This window comes from Taudactylus pleione, unplaced genomic scaffold (assembly GCF_031769625.1).
Source record: "Taudactylus pleione unplaced genomic scaffold, aTauple2 ptg000609l, whole genome shotgun sequence".
Classification (NCBI taxonomy): Eukaryota; Metazoa; Chordata; class Amphibia; order Anura; family Myobatrachidae; genus Taudactylus; species Taudactylus pleione.
This window is the reverse complement of record NW_028285011.1, coordinates 11,853,055-11,878,084: the sequence shown is the minus strand read 5'-3', so window position 1 is coordinate 11,878,084 and position 25,030 is coordinate 11,853,055. Positions and strand designations below refer to the sequence as shown.

General features: G+C 41.9%; 1 protein-coding gene across 1 annotated transcript in view; it reads left to right on the top strand.

The window, feature by feature from the left end:
- LOC148480637 (sodium/hydrogen exchanger 2-like) overlaps window positions 1–19,629 on the top strand; it is a 92,885-nt gene extending 73,256 nt beyond the window's left edge. The window contains exons 8-12 of the mRNA XM_088454065.1: window positions 11,269–11,427; window positions 12,607–12,703; window positions 15,607–15,741; window positions 17,279–17,369; window positions 18,391–19,629. Of these exons, the coding sequence (XP_088310191.1) occupies window positions 11,269–11,427; window positions 12,607–12,703; window positions 15,607–15,741; window positions 17,279–17,369; window positions 18,391–18,752 (844 nt within the window). The 3' untranslated portion in view covers window positions 18,753–19,629. The remainder of the gene's footprint in view (window positions 1–11,268; window positions 11,428–12,606; window positions 12,704–15,606; window positions 15,742–17,278; window positions 17,370–18,390) is intronic.
- Window positions 19,630–25,030: the final 5,401 nt, after the last annotated feature.

The following is a 25,030-nucleotide window of genomic DNA, read 5'->3' as shown; positions in this document are numbered from 1 at the left end:
CCCTGGGGTACTGGGGCCTTCCCGTGTATACTTAACTTATGGATGGCACCCCGGCATTAAACACGATAATGCGAGTGCCCCTCTACATGCATGTATATATATATATATATATATATATATACAGTCAGGTCCATAAATATTGGGACATTGACAGAATTTTCATATTTTGGCCTCTATTCACCACCACAATGGCTTTGAAATGAAACAAACAAGATGTAATTGCCTGCAAAGGTTTTGCAACAAAGTATTAAAAAGTGAAAGTTAGATTTAGGATTGTTTAGTTTTTCCCATTACTTTTGGCCCCTTAAAAAGTGGGAGGCACATATAGAAACCGTTGTAATTCCTACACCGTTCACCTGATTTGGATGCAATTACCCTAAAATTAAATCTGAAAGTCTGCAGTTAAAGCACATCTTGTTTGTTTAATTTTAAAGCCATTGTGGTGGTGAACAGAGGCCAAAATATAAAAATTATGTCAATGTCCCAATATTTATGGACCTGACTGTGTATATATAAATATATTTTTTATTAATATATATATATATATATATATATATATATTGTGACACAGTCAGATTAGGAGGTCCCTCTCCTGGTTAGGGGACTCCTTCCTTACACACACACACAGCAGCAGGGAAGCAGCACACCAGTCTGGAAGCGAGTACAAGCTGGTCGGCGCCAGTCTTTATTGTGCAAAACAGAAACAACAAAAGAAACCATAAACATAAAACCTAGCCCTGGCCGGGATCTAACTTTACAGGTGGTTCCCTCGCTACCAGAACCTGGCAGGGCCTAATGCCCTCACCAGCAAACAAGGCACAGCACAACACTCACAGTTAGGTTTTCCAGTGTCTCTGAGCAAACGCCCTGTCTGCTCTCCCAGGTGAGACAATCAGCCCTCAACACACTAGGCTTATATTGGCCACTCTCAGGAGAAAACCCTAACAAGCCTGTTACCAGGCTAAGAGAACCAAAACCTGGAGTGGCCGTGGGTGGAGCCCTCCCTCTCCTCTCACCCACAACCCCCAGGTCCCAAACCGGCTTTTCAAAAAGCCGAAACTCAAGCCTGCTACACTGCAGACTTTCTCCTGGGGGTTTAAAACACAAAAGACAGGAATCTGGGACAAATGTACCTGCCACAGACCACTTTACCAGTGATCCTATCACATATCCCCCCCCCTTTGTTTCGACCTGTGGGGCGGAACAACTGAAGCCCCCAAACAATGAACGCGTGACAACGCGTCAGCATTGGCCAGCTGGCTTCCTGGCCTGTGTTCCACTGAAAATTTTAAAGTTTGTAATGCCAAGAACCATCTTGTAATTCTTGCATTACTGTCCTTATTTTCAGACATCCACTTCAGAGGGGCATGGTCAGTGATCAATTTGAACTTTCTTCCGACCAAGTAGTACCTGAGAGCCTCTAATGCCCACTTTATGGCCAACGCCTCCTTCTCCACTGTGGCATAGTTTCTCTCATGTACATTCAACTTTCTGCTAAGATAGAAAATAGGGTGTTCCTCACCCTCCTTGTTCTGGGACAGGACCGCTCCTACACCTACTTCTGATGCATCGGTTTGTACTATGAATTCCCTTTCAAAATTGGGAGTCATCAGGACTGGTTGGGAACACAACGCTACTTTCAACTCATGAAAAGCTTTCTCTGCCTCAGGACTCCATTCTACCATGACTTTTTGTTTGCCTTTGGTCAGGTCAGTCAGTGGGACTGCCATGGTAGCAAAGTTGGGTATAAACCTCCTGTAGTACCCCGTAATTCCCAAGAAGGCTCTCACCTGCTTCTTATTCAGAGGCCGTGGCCAGTTTTGTATGGCATCAACTTTATTGAGCTGAGGCTTTATCAGGCCTCTGCCAATGGTGTATCCCAGATATTTTACTTCCTCCATGCCTAGACAACACTTTTTTGGGTTGGCTGTCAAACCTGCCTTATAGATGGAGTCCAACACTGCTTGTACCCTGGGTAAGTGAGACTGCCAATCAGGACTATGAACGACCACGTCATCCAGATAAGCAGCCGCATACCGTCTATGGGGCCTTAGAATCCTGTCCATCATTCTTTGGAAGGTAGCAGGAGCCCCATGTAGCCCGAAGGGCAACATCTTGTACTGAAACAAGCTCTCTGGCGCTGAAAAAGCTGTCTTTTGTTTGGCACGCTCGGTTAACGGTACTTGCCAATACCCTTTAGTTAGGTCAAGAGTGGTTAAATACCTTGCCGTCCCTAGTCTCTCAATCAGTTCATCCACTCTTGGCATCGGGTAGGCATCGAATTTTGAAACACTGTTCAACTTTCGGAAGTCATTGCAGAAACGCACACTCCCGTCGGGCTTTGGAATCAACACAATGGGACTTGACCATTCACTATGTGATTCTTCAATAACCCCTAACTCTAGCATATTTTTTATTTCTTTCGACACCGATTCTCTTTGTGCTTCTGGTAACCTATAGGGCTTTAGATTAACTTTAACCCCTGGGTCAGTGATGATGTCATGTTTAATGACCGAGGTTTTCCCAGGTACGTCAGAGAACAGCACCCTATTTCTAATCAGAAACTCCTTGACCTCTTGTTGTTGAATTGCCGACAGGGTTTTTGCCACTGTCACTTCGGGAACTAAGGGCCCTGGACTTACTGGAGGGTCTCGGACGGCCGACAGTACCGTTCTATCTTTCCAGGGCTTTAACAGATTTATATGGTATATCTGTTCCGGCTTTCTTTTCCCCGGCTGGTAAACTTTGTAATTGACCTGCCCCACTCTTTCTAAGATTTCAAAGGGCCCTTGCCATTTAGCCAAAAGTTTATTTTCCACAGTGGGAACCAATACTAACACTCTGTCCCCAGGAGCAAAGCTGTGTAACCGAGCATTGCGGTTGTATACCCTCTGCTGTGCCTGTTGAGCCTGTTCCAGGTGCTCTCTCACCATCGGCACTACCGCAGCAATTCTCTCCTGCATTTGAGAAACATACTCAATCACCGTTTTGTAAGGACTAGACTGCCCCTCCCATGTCTCTTTGGCAATGTCTAGTAACCCCCTTGGGTGTCTCCCATACAACAAGTCGAAGGGTGAAAACCCGGTGGAGGACTGGGGAACTTCTCTTATGGCCAACAATAAATACGGCAATAAGTAATCCCAATCCCTACCATCCTTGTCGATCACTTTCCTAAGCATGTGTTTTAACGTCTTGTTAAACCTCTCAACCAGCCCATCGGTTTGGGGGTGATAAACCGAAGTTCTTAACTGCTTGATTTTGAACAGGCGGCATAACTCTTTCATGACTTTGGACATAAATGGTGTACCCTGGTCAGTTAGTATCTGCTTAGGTATACCCAGCCTGCTAAAGACATGAACTAGCTCTCTGGCAATGGTCTTGGTTGACGTATTGCGCAATGGGATCGCTTCCGGGTACCTGGTAGCGTAATCCATTATGACCAGAATATACTGGTGTCCCCCGGCAGGCTTCATTAAGGGTCCAACCAAATCCATTGCTATTCTTTCAAACGGCACCTCTATAATAGAAAATTGGAACTAGTGGACCCTTAAAATGTAGCCTGGGAGCATGATACTGACACTCAGGGCAGGATGTGCAAAAGTCAGATACCTCTTTATGAAGCCCGGGCCAGAAAAACCTCTGTATTATTCGCTCAGTGGTTTTCTCTACCCCTAGATGGCCTGCCGTTATATGACCATGGGCCAGATCCAACACTGTTCTTCTGTAGGCTTTGGGAACTATTAGTTGTTCCACAACATCTTCCCCCTTCTTAGTCACCTGATATAACAAATCCTGCCACATTGCCATGTGGGGATAGGACAAAGGACTATCAGGGTCTATGGGTTTACCATCAACTACTTTTACATTCTCCCTGGCTTTTACCAAAGTAGGGTCATTCAACTGCTCCACGGCAAAGACCTCTCTTCTGACCTCTAAATCAGGCAGACGATCACCTGGCCCAACAACACTTCCCACCTCAATGGGAGGCGCATCAGTTGGCGGGCCACCGTCACGCTCCGCATTCTCTAGTTCGCCAATCATAGTAGAAAAAGGGAATAACTCTGACTCAGAAGAAACTCCCTCCTCCACTACATTGACAACCTTCTCAAATGGATCGGGGTTGTTCATCTCTGGAACAAAACTGCTTTCCCACAACTTCCAGAAGTGAGCAAAGTCTCTCCCCAATATTGCATCGTACATCAGACCATGCACCAAACCTACAGAAACTATAGCAGAACCACATGGTGTCTCGATGTTCACCTCGGCAGTAACATAATATCGAGTATCCCCATGTATGCAGGTCACACCAACAGTTTTCCCCTCACGCCGCAAGGGGTTCACCAGCTCAGCTTTTATAAGTGTCACCAATCTACCAGAGTCTAACAGTGCCTCTACTCGGTTGCCATCTACAGTGAGTACATACATGTGCTTATCAGTCTCAGCCTGCCGGTCAGCCGTACAGGCTGTCTGTGCAAAGAACGACCCCCTGCGGTAGACATGAGCAGTATCACATTGCATAGGTTCAGTTGTAAGTGAACAATTAGCGGCAATATGGCCGAAGCCACCACATCGGAAACACTGAGTCATCTTAATGTCTAGTCGTTTACGGGGCAAGAACCTTCCCGGCCTGGCAGGCCTGTCTCCAGGTTCTACACCCTCAGTCTTAGGTACATTCCAGCACCCTTCTCCCCTGGAACAGTCTTACCAGTGTCTGTGGGAGTTCGCCGGTGCGCCATCGGGGCTCGGTGGGGCATACTCATCAGCTCCTCAGCAGCCACGTACCTCTCCACCAGCTCGACCAACTGGTCCGCGGACTTAGGGTCTGCATGGCTCACCCACTTGCGCAGAGTCACAGGTAATGATCGCAGGTACCGGTCCATCACGACCCTCTCCACGATCTGTGGTCCCGTCAGCGTCTCGGGCTGTAGCCATTTGAGGACAGATGGACGAGGTCATGCATCTGTGAACGTGGAGGCTTGTCCTTATGGAACTCCCAGCGGTGGACCCGTTGGGCACGAACAATGGTGGTGACTCCCAAGCGAGTTAGGATCTCCTGTTTTAGTTTTTTATAGTCCTTGGCATCAGCCAGGCATAAGTCGAAATAGGCCTTTTGTGGCTTCCCAGACAAAAAAAGGTGCCACCAGACTTGCCCACTGCTCCTGGGGTCAACTCTCCCTTTCGGCCGTTCTTTCAAATGCGGCGAGATAGGCCTCCACATCATCGCCCGAAGTCATCTTTTGGAGGAAGTGACTGGCTCGTACGGAGTGAGTGGCGGTGGGAGGACCAGCAGTAACATCTCTGGGCCGGGCGACCACGTGCTGTACCACCTCTCTTATGGCCTGGCTGTTTTCCACTAAGGCCTGGCGGGTTTCCTCGATGGCGACCTGTTGTTTCCTCTGGGCTGTCTCCAAGGCCAACAGTTGCACCCTGGTGGATTCCTGCTGAGCCCTGGTAGATTCCTGCTGAGCCCAGGTAGATTCCTGCTGAGCCCAGGTAGATTCCTGCTGAAGTTTGTTCGTCTCCTGCTGAGCTCTGGTAGATTCCTGCTGAGCTGCTGTAGCTTGGAGCAAGGCCTTAATAATGTCCTCCATTTTGTCCTGGGGTGTAGGTTGGAAGCTGAACCTTGCCTCTCTGAGCATTGGCTGACGCCTCCTCTATGGGACTCCAAGGACACAGTGTTATTTCCACACTCACAAATTGGGTGTCTGTCCCTTTAATTTTTAAATGGAAAGTTTTCCTCTCGCTGCAACTTCAGTGTGTGTGGATGCCTGCATTCTCCACCATATTGTGACACAGTCAGATTAGGAGGTCCCTCTCCTGGGTAGGGGACTCCTTCCTTACACACACACAGCAGCAGGGAAGCAGCACACCAGTCTGGAAGCGAGTACAAGCTGGTCGGCGCCAGTCTTTATTGTGCAAAACAGAAACAACAAAAGAAACCATAAACATAAAACCTAGCCCTGGCCGGGCTCTAGCTTTACAGGTGGTTCCCTCGCTACCAGAACCTGGCAGGGCCTAATGCCCTCACCAGCAAACAAGGCAGAGCACAACACTCACAGTTAGGTTTTCAAGTGTCTCTGAGCAAACTCCCTGTCTGCTCTCCCAGGTGAGACAATCAGCCCTCAACACACTAGGCTTATATTGGCCACTCTCAGGTGAAAACCCTAACAAGCCTGTTACCAGGCTAAGAGAACCAAAACCTGGAGTGGCCGTGGGTGGAGCCCTCCCTCTCCTCTCACCCACAACCCCCAGGTCCCAAACCGGCTTTTCAAAAAGCCAAAACTCAAGCCTGCTAGACTGCAGACTTTCTCCTGGGGGTTTAAAACACAAAAGACAGGAATCTGGGACAAATGTACCTGCCACAGACCACTTTACCAGTGATCCTATCACAATATATATATATATATATATATATATATATATATATATATATGCTGCATGTGGTTTGGCACTAGCCACAATGAAAAAACTAGATGTTGGGTGCCTTCTTAACAAACATATATAGCAGGTATTTCCTTTAGGCGCTGAATAAGCCCCCTAGTGAAAGAAGAAAGCGGCACTCCATTGTAGAAAAAACACGATATATTGTAAAAAGTTACATGATACACCACAAGTGTGTCGACGTTTCAAGGTCTCCCCGAACCTTGTCTTCAGGACCAGTGTACTCAAAGTGAACAAGTAAGAGTGTCTTACCTTAATAGTGTAGTTGCTGTGGCGTGTCGGTGCACGCAGGACTCACCCGGCCGCGGGATGACGTTTCCGTCAAGGGAAGCCCGGAAACCGCCACCGACGATGACGTCATGCGTCTCCCTGGAAATCCTGTACAACACCGTCATCCCACTGGGTAGGGGAGAACAGCTGAAAAATAAAAAGTGTATAATGAGCTGTGTGCTAGTTGTGATGTGAAATTAATTATGTGCACTGCAAAGATAATGTGACTAAATGTAAAAAAATGTAAGTTGCTGATAAGAGCAATGCCTAATAAATAAAAAACGTGCTGTGAGTGATACAAAAAAATTTGCATAAATAACATATGTGAAAAATAATGTGTAAGGCGTGTAATGAAAAAAATGTATATGTAAAAAAATATATATTTAATTATTTATATATATTTTTTTCAGTTATAACTAGGGATGAGCGGGTTCGGATTTCTGAAATCCGACCCCCCCACCCCGAGCCCCCCTGATCCGAGTCGTATCCGAGTCAGGCTCGACTTTTCCCGCCTGACTCGGATCTGAAATCGAGGCAAAACGTCATCATCCCGCCTTCCGGATCTCGCGGGTTTTGGATTCTATAAAAGGTCCCCACGTCTGCGCCATTTCTCACTCCGGCAGTGTGGACAGTGAAGAGGGAGGGTGGGAGCTAGGGCTGGCTGGGCTGTGTTGTGATGTGTTGTCCATAGGGGCTGGATGGGCTGTGTTGTGCTGCTGTCATAGGGGCTGGCTGGGCTGTGTTGTGCAGTCAGTTGTCCATAGGGACTGTGTCCACTCCAAAGTCTATAGGGGCTGGCTGGACTGTGTTGTGCAGTGTCCCATAAAGGTTGTAGTCCTAAAGGGGTGCTGTAGTGTTGTCCAGGGGGTGATCTGTGCATCAGGGGTGCTCCCCCAAAGTGCACAGATCAATTAATTTTTTTTTTCTGTGTTTGTGAATTGTGTGCACAGTAGCCGCACGTGCATCAACAAAGTAGCGCCAAGCGTGCGCCTGTGTCATAAGTAAGGGGCCGGCTGGCTCGTCTGTTAAAGGGTGGTGTAATCCCCAAAGTGCACTCCAACAAAAATAAAACATTTTCTTCTGTGTTTGTGAATTGTGTGCACTGTACGTGCATCAACAAAGGAGCAGAGCCAAGCGTGCGCCTGTGTCCCATAAGTCTGTTAAAGGGTGATGTAACCCCCAAAGTGCACTCCACAAAAAATAAACAATTCTTTTTTTTCTGTGTTTGTGTGCGAAATGTATGCGCAGAAGCCGCACGTGCATCAACAGCAGCAGTGCCAAGCGTGCGCCTGTGTCATAAGTCAAGGGCCGGTTTGGATATCTGGCCTGGACTGAAGGACGTGCCAACAATTTCTGACAAGTCTACTGTCACTGCATATGATACTGTCACCATTGACAGAATGGTGGAGGATTACATCGGTGACAGCATCCAAGTAGGCATGTCAGACAGTCCGTACCTGTGCTGGCAGGAAAAAGAGGCAATTTGGAGGCCCCTGGACAAACTGGCTCTATTTTACCTGAGTTGCCCCCCCTCCAGTTTGTACTGCGAAAGAGTGTTTAGTGCAGCCGGGAACCTTGTCAGCGAAAGGCGTAGGAGGTTGCTTCCACAAAATGTGGAGAAGATGATGTTCATAAAAATGAATTACCAACTCTTCCAGGGAGACCAGCCTCCAGAACGTACAGAGGGACCTGTGGTGATGGATTCCAGCGGGGACGAATGAATACTCTGTGAGGATGAGGGTGTACACAACACTGAAGAGGGTGAGGAATCGGTGGATGAGGAGGATGAGGGCGACATCTTGCCTCCATAGAGCCAATTTGTGCAGGGACAGATTAATTGCCAGCTTGTTTTGTGGGGGCCCAAACGAACCAATCATTACAGTCGTGTGGCAGACCCTGGCGCTGAAATGTTTGGTTTGTTAAAGTGTGCATGTCCTGTTTATACAACATAAGGGTGGGTGGGAGGGCCCAAGGACAATTCCATCTTGCACCTCTTTTTTTTATTTGTATTATGTACTGTTTGGGGCCTAGGCTTTCAAACTGCCATCCTGTCTGCCACTAGATGGGCCACGTGTTTGTGCCCCCACTCGTGTCGCTTAGCATAGTCATCCAACTACCTTGGTGCAACCTTTTGGACATAAAAACACTATTGTGAGGTGTGAGGTGTTCAGAATAGACTGGAAATGAGTGGAAATTAAGGTTATTGAGGTTAATAATAGCGTAGGAGCAGAAAAACCCACAAATTCTGTGATTTTAGCTGTTTTTATGCTTTTTTCAAAAAAATACAGATCCAAAACACAAAACCCAGAACCCAAAACACGGAAGGGTGGTTTTGGCAAAACCAATCCAGATCCAAAATACGAAGAAAGATCCAGATCCAAAACACGAAAAGTGGCCGATGCACACCCCTAGTTATAACACTTAATACATGCAAAGCACTGTTTATTACTTTCTATATGTCAACAACACAGGAAAAGAGGGCATCAATAACAAACAAGATGCACTGTGGGCAAGATATTTTGCATATATGCAAATTACCTCATGAATAGTGTATTGTGATTGATGTGGTGCTTGCACTCTTTTCCTGCATGGTTAAATTTGCAAAAGTCTCCAAAAACTTTACAGGTTGTCATTATGGGGTATTGTGTGTAGAATTTTGAGGACAAAAATCAATTTATTTCATTTTGGAAAAAGGCTGTAACATAACAAAATGTGGGGAAAGTGAAGCGCTGTGAATACTTTCCGGATACGCTAAATAAATATAAATATATATTTATATATTGTCTACCTATTTCTACAGGCGTGTAACTTAAACTACCCCCAGTGTAAGTTGTCAGTTTTTAACCTTCCTCCAATGCAGGGGGTTGGACATGACCCTTATGGGCTGTGATTACTCCTATGTGGGGTATTGGACAGGACCCATTTTTAAATTTGCCCTGGACTCCATAAACCCTAGTTATGCCTCTGGTACCGTGATTCAAAGAAGATTGGGAACAACTGCCCTAGACTGTATTAATGTCAGACAAAAACATCCTTTTTGTGAATGGCTGTCAGTAAATGTAGTGATGATTGGTTACCATGATTCTGCAGTACATTAATGCTTATTCTTTTAATGTTCCCTAACTCACATTTGCTGGTTCTTATCTTGTGGCATTGTATGGACATCAATTCATTTATTTTGCTTACACATTTTTTCTGCAGTGCTTTAGTTATTCGCATCAGCCCCTGCCCAAGTGGAACTTACAGCCTATATTTCCTATCACATGTACATGCTTGCACATACTACGGTTAATTTTTAGTCAGCAGCCAATTGAACTACCAATGTGTTTTTGGCATGTGGTAGGAAACCGGAGCACCCGGAGGAAAACCACGCAAACACATGGAGGACACACAAACTCTACACACAAAGTGCCTTTGTTAGGAATAGAAATGATAAAAGTTCCAATAAATTATTATAATACACTGTACATTCAACTCGGTAAGATATTAGTTAGCATATTAAAAATACATGAGGATGACAGGTCCATTCTAAATACAGTAAATATTGAGCCCCATTATCTGTTGACCTAGCAACTATCAAATAATCTCACACCTTCCTTGCACAATATACTGTACATTTTCACTTATAATTTTTTAAATATTTACAGTGCCCATCCCTGCTCCCTCCAGTATACAGGTGTTTTGCTGTAACATTAATTATGATCATAAACACTTTATTAGTGTCCATTAGCATTAAAATTCTTTATGCTGCACCTCCTCCAAGCTCACAATTGTTTTGAGAACCCTAGGACTGGCACTTAATCTATTGTGCATATACTGGGATGACTACTGAACATGTCTCAATAGATTCTTTCTAGATTAGTTTAGTGATGCCTCATTAATTGCATGAATCACCTTTGGAGAGAAGGGAGAAGTTTAAGAGTTTTTTTCTAAGTCAATATTAACTTCTTTAAAAAAAATAACCTGACAGTAGATGCACTTTTTATTTCTAAATGTTTAAGTAAAAACTAAGCTACAATAGTACAGGTATAGGACCTATTATCAGGAATGCTTGGGATTTAGGGCTATATCAGTAAGGATATTTCTTGTCATTTGGAGCATTATACCAAAAATATACTTTCAAAATTAGCCATTTTTCCCTCACACTGGTTCCAGGTATTCTTCCCCTCAGGACATTTTACAGCAGTGCTCCTCAGAGTGACTGTAGGAAGAAATGCTTGGTGATAATGTGTTTGGTGTGACATCAGCAGCAATTATTTACTTTTTTCTTTCTGGATAATGAAGTTCTAGATAAATGAATCCATACATGTAACTAAGGGGCTGCTTAAATTGAACCAGAGCTGTCAGCGTTTTATAGGCGCATTTACAGTAGATTGATCTCCGCTTACACCTCCATTACCTGCCTTGCAATGATCAGCCTCTAAGGTATATCTCGCTTGGTCACCTGAAACTGTAATTGACTCAGCCACATATTCTGTTATCTGTTATTAACAATATAAAAAATATTTTTTTTTTATATATGTGTCAAGTCAAATTAAAGATATATGTTTCACATAGGTTTAAAAAATTTGATGAAAAATACTTGCGTAAACTTTTGATCAGAGAAAATGAGCCACAATCAAGCATCGTGTCCTTATATAAAAAGCTGGAAATAAAGCAAGCTATTGAGATGGCAGAGACTGGTCTAAGTCGGGATCCATCTTTATCCTCATTATTGTAAGTATAGCACAAAGTTTTGTAATGAATATAATCTACTGTTTGATATGTTTCTATGCATGTAAGTATATTCAGTGGTGTATTAATATCCCTTGGGGCCCATGTGCACCGTGGAAGAGGAGGGACCCGCACACCCTTTTCCTACATTTCAAATTAAATATAACAACTTAACCCATGTGCCCTAGTCCTCCGAAACTAACTACATTCTGATAAAATGGGCCAATAAAGTCAGAATACAATTAACCTACCAGTATGTTTTTAGACAGTAGGAAGAAACCAGAGGACCTGAAGAACATATAAATTGCTTGCAGAAAGATGCATCATTGATATGGTACCTGATCTGCAAGGAAGCAATGCTAACTACGAAGTCACTATTACGGAAATGGTGCACAACACGGCTAAAGATTAAGGGCCTGATTTATTACTGCACACAATCAGCCGATTGTTTCTCTCTGCGCATGCATCGCAGTGCGCGCACGTGAACCGGCCACTGCGATCGGGACTGCGATCGCAGTGACTACGCAGACCCATTGCAGAGTGATTGACCGGTAGTACCGTCTGGGGGTGGTGACGGTGAGGTGGTCAGCCAAACGCAGGCGTGCCAGGGCGTTTGAACGCCATTACAGGGGAGTGCATAACTTATCAATTCCTGAGTAAAGTCAGAGCTTGTGCAAGTGTGCATGAGGCTGCGATGGTATTCGATTGTACTGATGTTTTCGCAGTCTTGCTAAACATTACGGATGTGTATAAGGTAAAGTGGTTGTCCTTATGCTATGCTGTGATGGCATAGCGATCACAATGGATTAGCATTCTATCGCAGTGAGACTGAGTGCGTAATTGATATTGCAATCGCAGTTGTGATCAGTAGTGAATCAGGCCCTAAGCTGTGAATATCTCCAGTATTATATCAGATCTTCAAATTATTAAATGTAATTAACTCTGAATATATGAGTGAATTTAAAAAAAAAAAAAAAAAAAAGTCATGTGCCATGAATCTGTTTGCTACAGTAAACTCCGATTTATCTGTAGATCATGGCCATATAATTAATTTTTTTTTGCATTTTAAACCAAGAATAAATATTTTTTTACTTAGTATGCTATTCAAGTATATTTTATAGTGTAGTTGTGGTGTTTGCACAGTGGTCAATAAACTCATTTTATTTATCTTTAATAATTTAGAACATATGAAAAAAATAAAGTGAACCCTCTTTCTCCAAATGAAGTTAATGAAATGCGAGACGTACTGTCAAAGAACCTCTACCAGATACGTCAACGGGTGAGATTTTTTTGGGTTAACTTTTTAAAATCAATAAGGAAATATAAACAGTTCAATCACAAAAAAGGTTAATAATCTTTTACTCTTACAACATAAGTGGTAAAAGAAACTACGTTAAATTAAGCCAGTCCCATAAATAGATAAATGGCTAATTTGTCTATAAGACATTGTAATCGAAGGTGTAACAAGGAAGGCACTGCATTCACACCATTCAAATTAAGCTGCTGCTATTAGTCTCTTTCTATTGAAACAGTGGGCATTCCAGTGCTTTGTCCCGAATGGTAATGCCATCTGCAGGTGGCGTTACCCAATAGAAGCCTGTGAGCTTCTGTTCGGGATGCCTTTCCTGAGGGATCCAATCGGACCCCTCCCATCTCTCTCCAGAGCCATCACAAAGGACTTATTGGGAGAGCTGTCCTTTGCGATATTCTAGGTATATACCGCGTTTGATTACTGCAGTATGTACCCAAAGACAGACAGGATGTACTTCATCATGGATGAGATGCTTAGTACAGCTCGCCCAGTATATTTATTAATGTCGATCGCAAAAAAACAATAATAACAACAATGGAGGCCGCAATGACCTCTTAAGAAGCACAAAAATTGTTCGGCCCCAAAGCAAATCTGGCAACCCATTATTATTCTTGATACTTTTTTTTACTACTAATGCTCCCAAGGTTTGGTACGTCCTGCACTACAAGCTTAATGCTGGGTACACAATGAGACGATGGATCGGTCACTTGTAGCTTTAATGATGTTGGTCCTACCCAAAAGGTAAGTATTTCAAATTAATTATTTGTATTACTGCTTACACATCACGACTGGAAAATCAAGATGTCGATATACAATTGATATTTTATCAAAAGGAGAAATTCATATCCACAAATCTCCTCCTAATTATATATATGGTGAGAATAACAGCTCGGTATAATATTGGCTTATCAATTCAAACACCTAATTATCAATGTATCTTTGCATTGAGCTATTATCAAATGAGTAATGATAATCTCATTAGTAGAGAATTAATCACATCCATGGTTACACAAGTAATTATATCTCACATAAATAGGGTATCTTTATTAGATTAATATAGTATCATTTAGTCAAGATAATAACTTTAATTGTTATATAAGGCTGGTTATTTCCCAGTCCGCGGTGGTGTTAGTAATTCGCTGCTGCTGATTGTACTATATGCAGATGGAAAGCACTAACAGCGCTATCTATCATACATTCACTTAATATAATTTCCAGTACAGCAGTATCAATTTACAAGCTCTCATACATAGAGAGAGGGTAGTAAGCTATCTTGCAACATTCTAACTTATTCAGCATATATCAGTTTGTTAGAATGTAACAGTTCTTACTGCATGTGTCATTGATATTATACTGTATAAAGTTTAAAAGTCCAGGGCACATGACAAGTTTCCCTGTAATAATGTTAATTTGTTGACTTCTAATATATCCACAGCTAACTAAATAATAATTAGTAACAATGTATATTTCGGCAGTATCAATCTATTGGCATTGATTAAGTCCCGTTTGGCCCAAGGACATATTCAACAATCACTGACAACGTGCATGCCGCTTCATAACATCTAGTATTAACTGGGATGTAATCATATTTTCCACTACAAAAGCTGCTCACAGTGAAACGCGCGCGTCGGCGTCACTGGCAGCTCCATGTTGTGTGTTTGTTGTGTGTAGTGGAAAATATGATTACATCCCAGCCTTATATAACAATTAAAGATATTATCTTGACTAAATGATACTATATTAATCTAATAAAGATACCCTATTTATGTGAGATATAACTACTTGTGTAACCGTGGATGTGATTAATTCTCTACTAATGAGATTATCATTACTCATTTGATAATAGCTCAATGCAAAGATACATTGATAACTAGGTGTATGAATTGATAAGCCAATATTATACCGAGCTGTTATTCTCACCATATATAATTAGGAGGAGATTTTTGGATATGAATTTCTCCTTTTGATAACATATCAATTGTATATCGACATCTTGATTTTCCAGTCGTGATGTGTAAGCAGTAATACAAATAATTAATTTGAAATACTTACCTTTTGGGTAGGACCAACATCATTAAAGCTACAATTTATCAACACAGTACTAAATAGGAAAACAACTATTTGTGATATATTAAATTCAAAATATGTCAATCTGAATTTGACACTCCACCAATTAAAAGGGTGTCTGGCCGCTCAGGCATCATAGCATCCAGAATGGGTAGGCGTTAATTAATATCATTGATATTCCTATCAAGCTAGACATCTAGATATAAGTAGATTCTACACAGCAACACATTAGTGGATCTGCCATTTTAATATTTATGTATGTTTTGTTTGATATCACTCTTTTAAACCTTATATTTCACTGTATATTTCCTCCTAATTGGGGATACTAATTTTAGGTAGTAACCAATAAAAGTTAAATTTTACTTTGTTAATTACTGTATTTGTGCGCCCATTACCAACAACTCCTTTTTTTCTTTTCTAATTATATGATTCATTTCAGTTGATTAGGGCTGCACCCCCGTGAACATATGAAATATTGAACCAAGATCATATAGGGGTTCAAAACCAATTTAATGACAGAGTGCAGATATTTATCCCCTATTTTCCCTTCCCCGTGGTTATATATCCATTTTACACACCTGCTGATGAACTTGCGTTATATTGTTCGCCGATCGAACAAAGGATATATCAATAAGTGTGTATCCAGCATTAGATCAGTAACCAGTTGGAAACAAGGATTAGCAGGAGCTACAGTATATAGTTTACAGTGAACTAGTGCTTCCCTACATCCTATGAAACGTAGCTTTGATCGCATGCATTATAGCATTTCATCTGAAGTCTGATTTTTGTTTTTCTTGTTCCAGACACTCTCCTATAACAGGCACAATCTGGCAAGCGGGACCAATGAAAAACAAGCAAAAGAAATATTGATTCGTCGGAGGCACAGCATGAGAGAGAGTTTAAAGAAGCATAGTAGCCTAATAACAAGGAATAGAGCGGTACATTTGTTTTTCCTAGTTTTAATATCTAGGTGTGCTTCTAATATCAAGGTATAGCTGATATGCAGGAAATTACTCCTATCGCCTAAGCATAGAGTGAAAAAAAAATTCACCAAATACATATCTAATAGCAATACAAGAACCCATAGTAAAATTACCTTAATACAATGAAATACAATAAATAGAAATGACACACATTTTAAAAGCAGAGTTTAGTAATTCTGTGTTAAAAGAACTGTGTTTGCTACATTTATTCTAAGGTTAGTGACTTTAAAGGAAAATTTCTGAAAGGCCAAAAATTCCACTTTGTGATGCCATGCACATTTATTGGCAAGGATGGCATGATGCAGGTGAATGTGAGGGATGGAAAAGTCTCCTTTTGATGGAAGAAGCTGGGTGGAATGGGCATCCCTAGCTAAAGCAAGGCAATGTCTATCATGTGCTTTGTGTATTGCACAGACATGCCAAAACAGGTCTTATATAGAAATACAAGCTATTTAAATGAGCCTTTGGGACTGTAGAGCACACATTTAGAGGGCATTCCCAGGGTTGTAGAAGGTTGCAAAAATGACCACCGTCCCTACAATATGACCTGCAGATTATGGTGGCCCCTGAGGTACAGATAATAAAGGCTCATCCTATACTTGGTAAAATGGTACACCTTTTGCCCATATTCTTTATTGCACACAACAGTAAATTAATACTTTGAGTGGACAAATTACATACTTTAATAAAGACAGTCCTAATTGCTTTGACTTCATAAAAGATATCTAAGAGGTTTAACAAAAAATATTTTAGGAGAAAATGTAAGAGTTATTATTAGTAAAGGGTGTGGTAATCAAGGAGGTAGTAATGAAGGGGGTGGTAGAGATGGAGGTGGTAATGACGGGGTCATAAAATTGAAACTAGGTACGATTCAAAGTAGACTTTCTACTCTTTCCACCATTGGCATTCCTATATGGACCAGCAATAAAGCAGTAGGACATGTAGAGTGGTTTGATGGTGGCAGTTCCCAAAACACAGTCTGGGGTATTAGCTGGTGGGGAAACATTGTCATATCTGTGCAAAATGAGATGTGCTACATTTTTTTTTCACTGTCAGCACATTTATGACCCAAGTGAGGCAATTACTGTCAGAGCCGTAACTAGACTTTTTGGTGCCCTGTGCCAGAAAGAGCATTGGTACCCCCCTATATTTCAAATAAAGACATAATGCATCCGAAAACGAGGCATGGCCTCGTGGGGAATGGCCAGGGAAGAGATAGGGAGGCCAGAAGATGCTAGGGATTAAATAAGAGAAAGCTACAAGTGAGAATGATAATAAATAGAAAACTGACAGGCCCAAACAGCGCCCCCTGCCCTGCGGTGTCCTGTGCCTTGGCACAGATCGTACCACCCTAATTACGGCCCTGTTTACCATCATTGCATATTTTAACTTCACCAACAGCCTAGTTTTACAATTGGTCACTGAATAATGTGGATTTGGTGTTGGCAGTTACAGATTACAAAGAACTAACCTGTGCATTTTTGTTGCCTAGGCCACTGCCCACCAAGCACGGTATCTGTCTCTTCCCGGGCACACAAACCTCTCTGCAGCACAAGGACAAAAGAATGCAGCTTCTTTCAAAGGTGAGACATGTATAGGGGCCTATCCATTAGCAGATCTTTCTGAAAGACAAAAGATTTATCTTTTGAAAATGCCTGTCCTGGGGCTGCTGTGACAGATATCTGTCATGTACATGACAGATTTTTGCAAACGACGAACGATATTGCATGACATTCTGGAAGTGGATTTTTTTTAATGTTTCTATTCATTTTCATTAAAAAATCGTTCGTCATTTACCGCGACAGATATTTCTAATATCTGTCAGCGACAAACGATATTTGACCAACATGTTGGAGAGACAAAAGGACCCAATTTGTCGGCCGTGGGAGTGCGCATTTTTATCGTACAGAGCCTATCCATTTGCAGATAAATTGAACAACTGAACGATAAATCGTTCATCGTTCAAATGTATCTGCTAATGGATAGGCCCATTAAGAGTCATTGATAATAAATTTTTCTACTGTGACTGCCTTAGTGTGCCAGCAAATACACATTTATACAGGTCCAGGCTGTGAAGTGCATTCACAAATGCAGTTATGTCATTTAAAACTGTTTAACTAGTTACTGCTGATTCAGTGAACAGCAAATGAAAATAAAACTTTGTTAATACCTGTAATACAATAAAGCCATAATACCAAAGTATTCTTTTATTTTATTACTACGAAGATGCCTCCTGAATGTGAAGGTTCCTATTAATGCCATAAAGCAGAGGGGAGTGTAAGATAAAACTAATACATAAATTAGCAATTCTGGAGCTAATGTTTTGGTTAACATGATATGTATGTAATTTTTAATATTCCATGGAGACAGAAATTGCTAATCCATGGCAATGCATATACTTTTATAAACATGATTAAAACAGTGTTAATTTCAATAAAGAGAGTGCTCTTTTCAGAATACAGTAGATACCTAAACAATGTAATATAATAGCGTAGCATAATATAAGGGTTTTGGGAATCCTGTAATCTTCTCTTAGCCAAAATCAAGTCTGTAACATTGACATCATTTTGCTACTATTCTGTTCTCTGTTTTTGTATTGTGCAGTAGGTGACAGCGACTCTGATGCTGGGAACTCCAGCCAAGAGTTGACTTTCTTCCCCAGAGCTGCAGAGATCTTGCAAAAGAGGCAGAAACGTGCTCCATACATCAGCGGACTTGAGTGGACAGATGAGAGACTACATGGCAATATTCAGGAATCCAGTTCAGTAGACAAATCTCCTCTGCAAAAAGAACTTCGGGCGCCCCTCTTATCTAAAGCAAGGTTTGGAACTTTAAGAGAAGACAGAGAGACATATGGAGAGAACGTGGCACCAGTACCGCCACCAAGACTTAGGCATGCTTCTGAAGCCGAGAGTCAAAAACAGAGATATAGAGATAAAAGACCTCACTCCCAAACACCAAAATAGTGAAATCCACACAGTTTCATCAAGCAAATCAAAAGCACACCTTACAGGACATGTGGCCATCTGCAAACTGAGGCTGTACCATTTGTCCTTTATGTTCAATCTAGCAGGGCTGTAATACATAATGCTTTTTTTCTGACTTCAAAATTATTCCATAACACACTAAGGAAAGTATACTTGTGCTTTTTAAAATGTTTCCCCATGTTCCTTGACTGAATGGGCTGGTTCGATTCTAATGAGCACAGACTTTTCCATAGCACTGTGTTAGAAAAACACTCCGTAGCAGTCATTTTATTACACTATTTACATATTTAATAATTTAACACTTGGAGGCAAAAACATGTGGAAGCTGAATAACTTAGAATTTTTTTTTTATTATAAACAGCAACTTACTATACATTGCACTGATTTATTAAAAGTCACACCCTGAGAATCTGCGGGCTGGAAAGTTCAGGTGTGATATCAGAGATTGTTTTCTAGTGACTCTGATTGTTACCAAGTAACAATTCCCATTTTGTCATCTACTGACATCTCCGCTTTCATACAAGTTGTCTCTATGAAGTGATTTAGACCCAAACATACATATTTTTTACTCCAGAATGATGTTGGTCAGAATTAGTTTAGAAGTTACAATGCCTTGCAATTTGTGGAGTAATACAGTTTAGTTTGGTTGCTCTGGTCTGTTATTTCAGGACCAGGGAAACGCTGCTATCATGATCAATTGCAGTGAGATGTGCCAGACGGATGTAGTTAGCTTGCTGACGCCCGGGATTCCGCCTGTTGAAATACATACATAGGAAGCCTGACTTGGGACTAAATATAGGCGTCGAAATACCGATGCCTGTCATTATCCCCACTCCGAAATACCGACAAGTCGCCAGCCCGAACGAATGTAAACGGGGCCCCTTAGCGGTTAGCCGCGCGGGGGGGGGGGGGGGGGTGATTGTAGCATAGCGGGGTTAGGGTTACAGGTTTTTTTTGGGGGGGGATTAGGGTTAGGCACTGCTGAATGTAGTTAGGGTTAGGCACCACAGGAAGGAATAAGGGTTAGGCGATAAGGGGGGGGGGGGGGGGGCGGTTAGGTTTAGGCATCAAGGGGGAGGGTTAGGTTTAGGCACATACGGGCAGAGTTCGGGTGCGGGGTGGGGAGGGTTAGGGTACAAGAAGGGAGTGTTAGGGAAACAAGGGGAGAAGTTAAGTATACTTACCGGACCCCAGTCTGAATCTTCACCATTGGGATGCCGATGACGGTCTTCTGACCGCCAGCATCCCGTATGCCCGGAAATTATACAGATTCCGTGCTAGACTTATATGTTGAGTCTTCATACGCCAATTGTTGGAGTCACCTGTATTTCTGCAGCAATTATCACACTGTGTAAAATGTCTTTTCTCAGTTGTGAAACCTCATGCACTTATTGTCTTTAAACCTGTTAATGATATGTACTGTTTTATAATGTTGGTCATGACTACATTTGATGAATGAAATTCTCCTGCACAAAGATAATCATCAATGCTTTAAAATATATTTTAATTTTAGAATATTTATTACAATATAGTGAGAGTAAAGATAAGAAGTATTAAATTGTAATGTATATGGCTGAAATTTGGTGCATATTTTGTATAATAAAAATTAAATAACTAACCTGCTCCACTTGGAATATTCATCTATCCAATATTTCTAAAGACTTATTCATGTTATAATGCTACAATGAGAGATAAGTATAATGAATGTAGTAATCCACTTAAATTGATACCGTTTTGCCAGTGCAGTTTATTTCCTGTGACTATTCAGTAAAATACAAAGCACAACATGTCCACAAATCTGCTGCGGACCTATTGTGCACCTTTATTTGCACAAGAGTATGAAGATTTATACCAAGGCACGTGGGATTCTGCAGTGTGAAAGTGGCATTTGCTAAAAGCAGAAATGTGCATAGGCTGGGAGGATGTGCTGGGCAGAGTAAGCACACTCCTAGTAATGTACAAGCAGGTACACTGGCATGTCTTGTGTTGTGAAGCAGTGTACAAATTACATTTCCTTTTCCATAACAGAATATTGAAACTAGGTAGACAGGGAACATTGTTAGGGATTTTTATTTCCATGCAAACAGCCCATTCTACTCCACAGGACTTCAGCTAAATCCACAGAAAAGCGCATTATCAGGTGCAATCCAATCAATGTAATAATAAGCTTCAAACACAACACTGCCACCTGTAAGACAATCCCTGACACTCGTGACTAATATAAGACATACATGAGGCTAAACAAAGCTGTAGTCTAGGGAAAAAATAAGAGTTATGGTAGACTTACCTTTGTTAACTCTTTTTCGTCGAGGTCCATAGGGTCCACAGGGATACCATGGGGGGGAATGTGGTTGGAGTGATCCAGGCACCAAACAGTTAAGCTTTGAGCTCCCAAGATGCCTCGGGTCCTCCTCCACATATATCCCGCCCCTGGCAACAGGCATTTGGTTTTGTAAACAAATCCAAGGAAGGAGAAGGAAAGAGGAGAAGGAAGGACAATGTACACCGGAAGCACTCACAGAAGATGAGGGAATCCATAGCCAAGAGAAAAATTACCCAATGAAGCCAGGTGCGTCAGGGTGGGTGCCCTGTGGACCTGAAAGAAAAAGAGTTAACAAAAGGTAAGTCTACCCATAACTCTTATTTTCGTCTTCAGGGTCCATAGTGGGTCCACAGGGATACCATGGGGATGTCCTAAAGCAGTTCCTTTAAGGGTGTGGACGTTCCTAAGTAGAAAGGAGAATCTGCCGCCCAAAGGAAGCATCCTGAGAGGCAAAGGTGTCAAAGGCGTAGAACCTAAGAAAGTTGTGGACAGAAGACCACGTGGCTACCTTGCACAATTGTTCAGCAGAGGCACCACATCGAAATGCCCACGATGGTCCCACAGACCTAGCAAAATTTGCTGTCACCGTGTTTGGAACAGGGAGATCAGCCTGTGTGTACACCTGAGAGATAGTAATGCGCAGCCATCGAGCCAGAGTTTGTCTGTCAGCTGGCCATCCTCGTTTGTCCCATACAACACAAAAAGAGCGTCTGATTTTCTAAGAGAGTTTGTACGATCCACATCGATACGGAGAGCACGAACCACATCCAGGGAGGCTGGAACCACAGTCTCTTCATTCACATGAAACAGGATACTACCTTAGGAAGGTAACCCGCCCGTGTACGGAGGACAGCTCTATCCTGGTGCAAAATAAAAAAAGGGGGAGCAACAAGAGAGCGCTGCCAAAACAGAGACTCTGCGGGCAGAGGCGATAGCGAGGAGAAAAAGTGTCTTTGTTGTCAACCACTTCAAATCTACTAAGTCCAGAGATTCAAATGGGGGAGCCTGTAGCCCCTTGAGAACCAAAGACAAATCCCACGGTGCCACCGGTGAGACAAAGAGTGGCTGAACTCAGTGGCTGAACACCCGGAATTAAAATTATAACAACCGGCAAAGCAGCGATCCTTCGCTGGAACCAAACTGACAGCGCAGAAACCTGCACTCTCAGGATGGCCAGGTGGAGACCGAGGTCTAACCCAGCCTGGAGAAAAGGAAGTACCCTGGAAACCCTAAAACTGAAGCAAGGGCCTATGTGGTTAAGCAAGAGTTTTACTCTTGCTGTCAGAAATCAGATTTAACTGCTAATTGGAAAACATACAGTACTTTGCAGATCTAAAAATACTGATTTGGACCTTTGTCAAGATATCAGTGTAAGGGACACTTATCCCTATATATGCTGTACCCACAGCAATAATAAAACCACAACCCGAACAAGCCAATTATCACATGTGTATAGCATTAATGAAAGGAGACAATATTTGTGGTGGGCAGCACTACAAATCCAAACAACATAGGACCGTATTCAATTAGTTTAGCACCCGCGATACTTTTCCGCCTGCCACACTTTTCGCCTACTTCACATGTTTTGTATGCGAAAACTTTTTGTGCGCGTCCCCGCTATTCACCGTATTCAATCCCAAAGAATGCGAAAACACGTCCAGGCAAAACTCAAACAGGCGAAAAGTGCTGTCAAAGATGGGTTAATCAGCCTAACACCCCCAAAAGATGCACATTGGGGAACAGTATAGATGTCCCCGAATAGCCCTCCTGAAGCTATTTGGGGCATCCTTTATATAGGGCTGTGACCTGCATTGTGTCATCACAATGCATGCAGGCAGGCAGCAGCTAGAGATGGCTGTAGCTTAGATCAGCTCTGGGCCCAACCTGCCACATTTATATACAGGTTGAGTCTCCCATATCCAAATATTCTGAAATACGAAATTATTTTGGCATGACTGAGATAATGAAATCTTTTATTTTGATGGTTCAATGTACACACACTTTGTCTAAGGCACAAATTATTAAGAATATTGTATAAAATGACCTGCAGGCTCTGTATATAAGGTATATATGAAACATAAATGAATTTCATCTCTGTACACAAACTTTGCTTGAGCCACAAAATTATTAAAAATATTGTATAAAATGACCTGCAGGCTGTGTGTATAAGGTATATATAACACATAAATGCATTCTGTGTGTATATTTGGGTCCCATTCCCAAGATATTTCATTATATGCAAATATTCCAAAATATGGAATATTCCGTTATCCAAAATACCCCTGATCCCAAGCATTTTGGATATGGGAGACTCAACCTGTAATATCATTAAATGTGTGTGAAGGTTAGTGCTTCCTTGGGACTACAGTTGCTGCTGCTCATGAGATGGGATGGGTACGGGATGCCGCAGCTAAATCCCAACGCCGACATCCAGTCAGGTTAGGATATCGACACCTGTCGGTAGGTATCCTAACCCTCTCCTTAACCCTCTCTCTCAGATGCCTAAACCTAACCTCCCCCCCAGTGCCTAAACCTAACCTCCCCCTCCCCGCATGCTAAACCTAACCCTCTTCCCCTAGTTCCTAACCCTCCCCTTAGTGCCTAAACCTCCCCCCAACCCCCTGACAGATGTCTGGATTCCGTCGCCAGTATTCTAAGCGCAGACATCCCCTGTGTCGGGATACTGAACGTATCCCCATGAGATACATAAATCCAAGCTCTGTATCCCACAACCAGAAGAGGATGGAGATTCAGTAATATAAAGGAAAGGACAGTTTTGACTATTTTAAGGTTTCTACAGGGCCTGGATCTTGTATTGTGTCTCATCGTGTCAACCATGTTGCACCATCAGTGGCAGCACAGATAAGAGATTCACCAAGGATAAGGCTACTGCCTAATAATAACACACTTCCACATGCATCTGATACCATTGTTATAAATAAACAACAATAATAATTCCCTTTGTTGTGTATCAAGTGTTACCCAAACCTCTTAGGTGTCAATCCAATTAGGTACAATTTGTGAGGTGCGGGTTGCTATATTCTCTTCGAATCCATTTTGAAATCCAATTAGCAACTCACACTGAACCAGTGAGACGGAATTCACATTTTTCCATTCACACCTCTCTGAGGGTGAGAGATGGAAAGGAAGATCTTTATATTAAGGTTAAAATGTTGGGACACTGTGCTTAACCCCTTGGACACCCCCCCAAATGACTAATTAGGCAATTGGAAGTTTTCAATTAGCTTAAATAGTCCAATATTTACATGTCATATTTGGGGATAAAAAATATAAATAAAAAGACCTCAAATTACCCCAAAAATCAATATTGTCGTTTAGGCACCTCAAATTTAATTACAATATTTTTTTTAATTGACAAATAATTGTTTATAATTTTTTTACAATTTTTCAAGGTGCCCTCAAAGTACCCCAAACCTTTTTACCTAAATTTTTTTTGCATTTTTTGTTTAATTCGTTTGAGATTAAATGAAAAAAAGTTTGCTTTCGTATTGTATTGTATTTATTGTTGTCATCAGCAAAACAAGTTTGGCAGACGAAATTACATTGCACAGAAACATGCTAAAAAAACAGTGAATAGCAATCCATGGTAAAGGTTATCACAAACAATTTCACGAAAATAATAAAATTAAATTAACTAAAGAGATAGTTTTCTATAATTTTATTGCATTTAAAAAAAAAAAAAAAAAAGTACAAATCAGCCATTTGACACCATTTAAGAACCTGCAGTACCTTCCTAATTCCCACAAACAGCCTTCTATACGGTCCTGCTAACAAAATTTTCACTTTTGGGGTGTCCAGGATGGTCTCCCCCCTTTTTTATGCACTTCTCTCACATCTCATTTGGCAGTTTTCAATTTGCACCCCTCCGCTGAGAGTACAGGGAATAGGCATTTTTAATTGGATTGGAGAGTTC